Source organism: Scyliorhinus canicula, chromosome 12 (assembly GCF_902713615.1).
Source record: "Scyliorhinus canicula chromosome 12, sScyCan1.1, whole genome shotgun sequence".
In the NCBI taxonomy this organism is placed as follows: Eukaryota; Metazoa; Chordata; class Chondrichthyes; order Carcharhiniformes; family Scyliorhinidae; genus Scyliorhinus; species Scyliorhinus canicula.
Genome location: NC_052157.1, coordinates 118,829,513 through 118,838,412, shown reverse-complemented (window position 1 = coordinate 118,838,412; position 8,900 = coordinate 118,829,513). Strand labels below are relative to the sequence as shown.

Genomic DNA, 8,900 nt, shown 5'->3' with positions numbered 1-8,900 from the left:
GTGACTGATCCAACTAGAAATTGGTGAGATGTCGAGGAAACTGAGCTAAGAACGATACACAAATGAAAAAGTGCTACTCATGGGAAATTAGCGAACAGTGATTAATCAGTAACCCAGCATCCTCCAGCACTCCATTGTTGAAACATTTGTTTGCACCCTTCCACTTGATCGCCCGGCATTCTGGATAGAAAGCAACAATGCTAAAAACCACCATCAGCATTTCTGTATGAAATCAATGTTTCTTAATGAGGCAGTTTGAGTCACAGCCGAATCTTGTGTGGTAGGCAGAAGCCCTGTTCCACAGGAATTGCAGTGTGATATTCAGAGCTTTACTCTGCGTAGCCCCTCGGGCAATATTGACAGGGCCTCAAACAAGTGGGCTTCGTCGAACACAAGGGCTCATATTATAATAAGCTGGGATGTGTTCCCATTTAGCAACAAGTGCAAGTCTAAAATGAATGCACCATGTTTGTCACAATAAGTAAACTAAACACGAAATGCAAGCTCTTATCTCTTCTTAATCTCTCCACGCCAGTTGATGCTGAGTGAGGTAATCTCAGCTAGCATGACAGCATGTGTGGGATAACAGGCCCCTGGGCCAAGTCGGGGAAGTCAGCCAGGATCTCTCTACTTTAAATGGCCAAATGTAGCATAATAACTCAGCTAAGAATTGCAGGATCTGGATCTAATTTAAACTGTGTAACATTTATTGTTTGAAAACAGCATGTTTTAGTTCCTATAGCAATGGAACAGATACAATCAGTCCCAGTTTGGAAGATAATGGGCGCATAGTTTCTTTGTTTAGGCTGAGATACTGAAACCGTTCAGTCTTCCTCTGATGGATGTTGGCTCCGTCACTGTGGCATATCTTCAGCAAGCCAGTTGTATTCTTCCTATCTGATTGGTGAGCTGTTGTTTTCTGTTGTTCCTTTTAGTTTAATGGTTTAATGGAATTGCTCCAGTATAGTTTTTCTTCCCTTGTGTGCCTGTGTTGCTGAGTTTAACTGTTAAATCATATTTTAATGCATGCCTTCTGCCTTCACTCCTTCCCCATCTCTTACCTACGTCCAGACCTATTTCTGATGCCATCAGAGACTTTGTTTTTAAATGATTGCCATTGCAAGAATAATAGCTTTAAATATCTCACGGTGGAAGAATACTCCAGGCAATTTGATATTCCTATATCGGTGTTAGAGTTAAGGGGCAAAATTCTTTGTTGAATGACACTGAAATTGGTGTGGTGGTATGATTTGCATAGCTGTCTGCTATTGGTGCAGAACACTGGCTTACCATTGGCCCTGGTCGGTCATGTGCCTCTCGACCGATTGGTTGAGACCAGTCATGTGACGGCTCCCCGATTGGTCGAGAGGCTGAGTTAACCCCGCCTCCAGAGCGAGGTATAAATACCCAGAATGCCCGGCGGTCGTCCATTTACTGTAGTCGACCGCAGGGCTAACTTCTAGCTTATTAAAGCCTAACTTTTGTACAGCAACTCGTCTCGCGTTCGATTGATGGTTCATCAATTGGTAAATGCAGTTGGATGGAGAATAGGTTCCGACGCTGAAATCGTGGCAGGCGCTGATTTCGTGGCAAATCTCAATTCTTCGTCACCTCAACAGTGGCGTCAATGTATTCCAGAATGTACATACAGTAAACACTATTCGCATATTATTAGCGAGCCCAACCCGGTATTCTCCGGGGCCTCCGTGATTCTCTGCCTCCGATGGGCCGAATTCCCGACTGAGCGGTTCACTTGTGCTTTTACAAATCGTGAAACCGGTGTCCTGGCTGATGAGGGAGAGAGGGGGTATGGAAAGTGTCTTAACATTGCCATAGTTTGCTGACAGTGTGCTGCTGGATGGGGGGGGGGGCTTCTGCCAAGGCCAGGAGGAGTAGTGAGGGGTGGCCAGGAGGTAGGCTGTGGGGTCAGGGTGGACGGGCACAGAGCACCGTTGCCGTGGCCTACAAGGCAGCCATGCAGCTGCCCATCCTGCTGACTACCCACTGTGAACTTAGGGCCACAGGTCTTAGGTGCCCCCTGGACCCAGCCAATCCGGGATAGGCACGATCGAGCACAACCAGCGCCATCTTGTTGGCTAGGAGGAGTGTGTGTGGGGATTGTAATGTGTAAGTATGGCTGCAGCTTGTCAGCCTCCCAAGTATCGCTCTCGGACCCGGTGAATCCCGCATCATTTTTCAATGGAATCAATTGTGTTCCACATCGCGCCAGTGCTAGCCCCTCCACAGTCGCTGAATCGGTCCAGGTTCGGCGCCAGTTTTGCTGTCGTGAAAATCCACGAACCTGCCCCGACGTGAACACTTAGTCTCAGGAACGGAGAATCCAAGCCCCACATCTTTCACCAAGCCTGCTGACCTACATTAAATATACCAACTGTTGGTGTATGGATCCTCCTTTTTAAACTCTGTTTGTTCCCTATTTTCCCCTTTCTTTTGTTTTAATTTTTGCTATTAACATCTTCCCTTTTGATCCATGGAGAATCAATGGGACTGTGCCTTCAGTTCGAGTAGAAGCCTGGACTGGTGTAAACTGAAGATTGACCTTTGACCCTAAGTATGAAGCTGTCTGTGATTCCAACCAGCAGATTCCAGAATGATTTGACTGACATCAGTGATGTCTCAGGTTGACTGACTTGGCTGGTGGCCAATGAATGAGCCGAAGAGGCTGTCTTCTGCCCCGTCACCGGTAGTGATTCGATGTTGTAGCTCTGGAATGTTCTTTAGAGCCACTTGATTCCATTTTACTTTCAGTCTGAATTCCGACAGAAGAGGTGAAAAACCCAGCTTAATCCTCTCGGAACAAACGAGGGCTAGGCCTCTTCATGAAAAGATTTAGCCAACTCTTTCTCTCCAACAGGCCTGTGAGTGTTTGATTCCTGAAAACAGGTCCTGGAGGAGAGCCCACGAGCTGAACCCATGAGCTGAGAGCAAAGTCTGAGCAAACAAAGTCTCCAGTGAGTTTGGTGTCCAAAAAAAACTGCACGAAAACTAGTGCAGGCTAAAAAATTAGAGATTTTAAACCTCACTCATACTGGGAAGAAGGTGCATTGAAGAACTCATCAACTGAAGCAAGGACCTTTATCTTTTGCCCTTAACCCTTCTAATTTTCACCCATTCCTGCCTCTCTCTCTTTGACTGTCTTGGGTGTGTGTGTGTGTGTGTGCGTGTAAGTGGATAGAGGGTTGATTAGTTAAAGGGGATAGCTTGTGGTAATTCTATTAGAATTACTGCCTATTTCAAATTTATTTGAGTTATAAATAAACATTAATTGTATTTCAACTTACAAACCTGGTGACTGTAAATTATTGGGCAGCCAATTCACTTGTGTTGGGACTGCAGGGTCGTGAGGCTGGAATTGACCATGCCCAGGGTGTCATAACCAGGTTTCACCAATGTTGCTTATTTGCCTCAGGCCAAACAGAAAATGTACTCCAAACTGTATAACAGGCACCGTTTGCTTTCGTGCCAATATTTCCAACCACTTGTTGCTCAGGACAACTCAATCCGATTGAGGCATTTTAAGTAAATATGCAACAAAACCTGCTGTTCTGTTACCTCAGTGAACATTTGACCAAAGACAACATCCCTGTCTCCAAGGAATTTGGAGCCCACAGGCCCCATAGCAGCAGTGACAACATTCAAGAGGGCTGTTCAAAATCTGTCGATGTTAATCCGGTTTTTAATCAGACTTCCTCGCCAGTATTCAGTGTAGCAAGTCTTTGGCTTTTCAATAACCTCATTAATTCTCCCACATTTTTCCTCATTAATTCTCCCATATTCTTTCCTCATTAATTCTCCCACATCTTTCTTCAAGGGGAGTGGTGAGACCCTCTCAACCAGAGGCATGTTGAGCATTTTGCAATGGGGACGGTGCTTCTTTGAGAGTGACATTGAGGAACCTATGGACCTAAAGAAAGAAGAGGACCCATTCAAGTGTCGAAGGGTATTTGTAAAAGTAGAAAGTGACATTTGCTGTTAATTTGCAACTAGGTTGCTGTTTGGTCGCCTCTGGTGTAACTGCCGGGTCAGGGTTATTTCTGACCTTCTGGTTGGGGTATTCCCAGACAGGTGACTGAGTCCTGTCCCCAGCGGTGGGACCCCAGTGTGGTCCGTCCAGGTCTCCCCTGGTCTACATTGTGGCGTGTGCAGGAGGTGCCCGTGTCCTTTGTGATGGGGAAGGGTGTTGGTGAGAAATGATCAAGACATCAGGCAGGCATAAAGAGGGAGAGGCAATCTGAGCCTTGGCAAAGGCAGCCACAGTGAGCAGGAGTATCCGCGATCCAGTTGCCAGGACCCGGAACGAGCCCTCCCCGGGTGATGATGACCGATGACGTTCTGCAGAAGGCGCTGCTCAGTATGGGTGAGTGACCTGACCCCTTGCACAGTGATCCCCTCCGGCCCACAGCAGCTCTCTCCAACTCACGCCCATTTCTTTCTCTTTCTCCTTTCTCGCTATGCCGGCTCCTCCCTCCTGCTGTGACTTTGGGAACCTCCACCACATCTGCTTGAATGATCCAGACTGGGAGGTAAGAGCTCAAAGCACCTGAATTGCCTTCTGACCATTCTCTTGGGACTAACGAGTGTGCTACGGCCTCATGAACACGGGAACCATTGAGAAATCCAGTTTATTTAGCAAACCAAAGAAAGATGGGCTGAATAGCCGCCTTCTATACTGTTGGAGGGGGGGGGGGGGGGGAGGAAAGCACAATGAAGACACCTGACAGGTTAGGTGGATTGGCCATGCTAAAATCGCCCTTCGTGTCCAAAGATGTACAGGTTAGACGGGGAGAGGGTGTTGAAGTGGACCTAGGTAGGGTGCTCTTTCAGAGGATTGATGCAGACTCGATGGGCTGAATGACTGCCTTCTGCACTGTAAGGATTCTATGTACTGGATTGGGTGCAAGGCTGCTTTTACACTCATGCTCAATTTTCTGTAGGTCAAGGTCTAGAGGCAGTGTCACACCCAATCCCGTTGGATTTCCTGGAAGCTTCCAACTGCCACACCTCCCCCCCCCCCCCCCCCCCACGTAATTCCATCAACTTTCAATAACACCATGTATATAAGCAGGATAGCCAATGGAATCGTTCTGACTTGCTGTCACTGCTGTTCTGGAGACAAGTGATTACCAAACTGTGCATAGCAAGATCTCACAAACAGTAATGAGATCACTGATCAGTTGAGGCCTAATTATTTCCAGGGACTCCTGCCTGGTCTTAGTCCAATACTGCCAAGAGATCTTTCACATCCACTTCGCTGTTGGGACCTATGGTTTTAAGGTCTCATCGAACAGACAGCTCAGGTGGTTTTCCTTGAATGCATTAGGAAGGAGCCTGAGGGAAGTGGCCAAGGCAAATTTCAAACTGAAATGCTGATTTCTCAAAATGGCGTCTTGGTAAAGGAGTTGAAACCAGTTTGGGAAACTCACACAGAGGCATATTAAACAGTTAATCGCCAATACAAATGCCTGCGAGCTCTGCTTAAAGAGATCGCGTGGCATTTTGGCAGTATGGTAGTCTGTAGAGGTATTACGGTACCTAGTAATGCTGGAACACCATCGGTAGATAATGTATGCTTACCATTGGTCAAGCCGGTATGGTAGCTCCGCCCTGCAAGGCGGGGTATAAGAGCCCGTGCCGCCCCAGCAGCTTCCTTTCTGTACCTGAGCTGCTGGGGGAAACATCTAGCTTATTAAAGTCTTCAGTTGTCCTACAACCTCGCTTTAGTAGTCATTGATTGTGCATCAATTTAATAAGCTAGACTTAAAGAATGGAGCTCCGAATCAAGCCGGAGTGTCTGCAACTCAGCCCCCACGCAATAAACTCGGCGGGGACTTTCAAGCACTGGCTAGCGTGCTTCAACGGCTACCTCGGAACGGCAGAAAACACACCCACAAGAGAACAGAAACTGCAGATCCTGCACTCGAGGGTGAGCCCAGAAGTCTACACCCTCATTGAGGACACGGACAACTTCAATGCCGCGATGGAGTTGCTGAAAGGACATTACATTCGCCCTGTAAATCAGGTCTACGCCCGGCATCTACTAGCAACGAGGCGACAAGTTCCTGGTGAGTCACTGGAAGAATTCTACCGTGCGCTCCTGGTATTGGGGAGAAACTGCAGCTGCTCGCAAGTTTCAGCAAACGACCACACTGAACTGTTGATTCGGGACGCTTTTGTTGCGTGTATGCTGTCCTCTCAAGTCCGCCAGCGTTTGCTGGAGAAAGAAACTCTAGGCCTCAACGAGGCACGGGCCCTTGCCGGCTCCCTGGATGTGGTCTCCCGAAACGCCCGCGCCTACGTCCCTGACTGCGCGGCATCCCCCTGGGTAGCGTAGAATCCCTCTGCAGCCGACTACGAGGCAATGCCCCACACTCCCCCACAAGCTTGCGCTGCAAGACGGCCCAGCAACCTTGGGGGGGGGGGGGGGGCCGCTGCTCTTTTTGCGGACAAACCAAACACCCCCAACAGCGCTGCCCAGCCCGTTCATCCACCTGTAAAGGGTGCGGCAAAAAGGGCCATTTCGTGGCGGTATGCCAGGCCCGGGCAGTCGCTGCTGTCTCGGGAAGCGAATGCGCACCGCCACTACAACCCTCTCCACGGGCCCCTTGCGGCCAGCGAGCGTCGCCATCTTCCTCCTCCAGGGCCACGTGTGGCCTCCGGACGCCGCCATCTTGTTCTGCTGATGCCGCGTGCGATGGATGGGCGCCGCCATTTTGTGCGCCCACAGCCACATGCGACCAGTGAGCGCTGCCATCCTGGATGGACTCCCAGGACCTCTGCAGATGACCACACACTGCCCGACGAGAACACCCAGCTGCTGCCACGATTAGCCTCGGTGACCCTGGACCAGTCTTGGCCTCAAACACTCTTAACTGCTACTACAACGGTGCTAATGGACACGAGACGTCCTGCTTAATCGACTCTGGGAGCACAGAGAGCTCCATACACCCCGACACAGTAAGGCGCTTTTCTCCCCCTGTCCACCCTGTTAATCAAAAAATCTCCCTGGCCTCCGATTCCCACTCAGTAGAGATAAAGGGGTTCTGTGTAGCAAACCTCACGGTCCAGGGAAGCGAGTTCAAAAATTACCGGCTCTACGTCCTTCCCCACCTCTGCGCAGCCACACTCCTAGGGTTAGACTTCCAGTGCAAACTCCAAAGTCTAACTTTCAAATTCGGCAGCCCTATACCCCCTCTCACTGTCTGCAGCCTTCCGACCCTCAAGGTCGATCCGCCTTCCCTGTTTGCGAACCTCACCCCGGATTGTGAACCTCACCCCGGATTGCAAACCTGTCGCCACCAGGAGCAGACGGTACAGTGTCCAGGATCGGATCTTTATTAGGTCGGCGGTCCACTAGCTACTGAGGGAAGGAGTCATTGAAGCTAGCAACAGTCCTTGGAGAGCTCAAGTAGTAGTGATAAAGACCGGGTAGAAGCATAGGATAGTCCGAAAGGGACAATGCTGAAAAATCTCAGCAAGTCTGGCAGCATCTGTAGAGAGGGAAAAGAGCTAACGTTTCGAGTCCGATGACTCTTTGTCAAAGCTAACAGACAGAGAGTGGGAAATATTTATACTGTGGAGTGAGAATGAAAGATGAGTCATACCCACAGAAACACAGGGAAATTGTGTGCTAATGGCCACAGAAACCAAGGGGAAAGAGTGCTAATGGCAATCCCCAGAGAGGTCAAAAGATGTGAAAGGTCAAACAGCAGGGAAACTAACATCAGAGGATGAACTGTAGGTGTGGGGGGAGGACAAGGGGGAAGCAAAGAGGAGAAAGGTACAGGAAACGTGCAGGGAAGAAAGAAATGGTAAAAGACAGTTAAAAGGAAATGAAAACAAATGGGTCGAGGTGGGGCTGATCACCTGAAGTTGTTGAATTCGATGTTCAGGCCGGAAGGCTGTAGCGTGCCTAAGCGGAAGATAAGATGTTGTTCCTCCAGTTTGCGTTGCGCTTCACTGGAACATTGCAGCAGGCCAAGAACAGACATGTGGGCAGGGAGTCTTTTGTTAAAATGGCAAGCAACAGGAAGGTCAGGATCCTGAATGCGCACAGACCGAAGATGCTCAGCAAAGCGATCACCCAGTCTGCGTTTGGTCTCTCCGATATAGAGGAGACCACATTGGGAACAGCGAATGCAATAGACCAGATTGAAAGAGGTGCAAGTGAAACGCTGCTTAGCCTGGAATGAGTGTTTTGGGCCTGGAATGTTAAGCATGGAAGAGGTAAAGGGGCAGGTGTTACACCTTCTGCGATTGCATGGGAAGGTGCCACGGGTGATGGGAGAGGTGCTGGTATGGCGGAGGAGTGGACTAGTTTGTCTCGGAGGGAACGGTCTCTGCGGAATGCTGACAGAGGGAGTGAAGGGAAGATGTGTTTGGTGGTGGCAACACGCTGGAGTTGGTGAAAATGGCGGAGGATTATGCTTTGCATACGGAGGCTGGTGGGATGAAATGTGAGAATGAGGGGCCTCTATCCTTGTTCTGGGAGGGAGTGGAGGGGGCGAGGGTAGTGGCACGGGAGATTGACCGCACGCTGTTGAGGGCCCTGTCCACAACTATAGGTGGGAAATCACGGTCGAGGAAGAAGGAACACATTTTCGAAGCACCATTTTGGAAAGTGGCATCGTCGGAACAAATGCCACGGAGGCGAAGGAGTTGAGAGAAAGGGATGGAGTCCTTACAGGGTGTAGGGTGTGAAGAGCTGTAGTCTAGGAAGCTCTGGGAGTCAGTGGGCTTGTAGTGGATATTAGTGGATAGTCTATTGCTGGAAATGGAGACAGAAAGATCAAGGAAAGGAAGGGAAGTGTCTGTCCAGGTGAAAGTGATGGAGGGGTGGAAACTGGAAGTGAAGTTGATGAATTTTTCCAGGTCCGGGCGAG

General features: G+C 49.4%; 1 protein-coding gene across 1 annotated transcript in view; it reads left to right on the top strand.

The window, feature by feature from the left end:
* The first annotated feature begins 4,323 nt into the window (after window positions 1-4,323).
* Window positions 4,324-8,900, top strand: part of LOC119974723 (septin-5-like) — a 239,204-nt gene continuing 234,627 nt past the window's right edge. Inside the window, exons 1-2 of the mRNA XM_038813880.1 lie at window positions 4,324-4,378; window positions 4,537-4,544. Of these exons, the coding sequence (XP_038669808.1) occupies window positions 4,336-4,378; window positions 4,537-4,544 (51 nt within the window). The 5' untranslated portion in view covers window positions 4,324-4,335. The remainder of the gene's footprint in view (window positions 4,379-4,536; window positions 4,545-8,900) is intronic.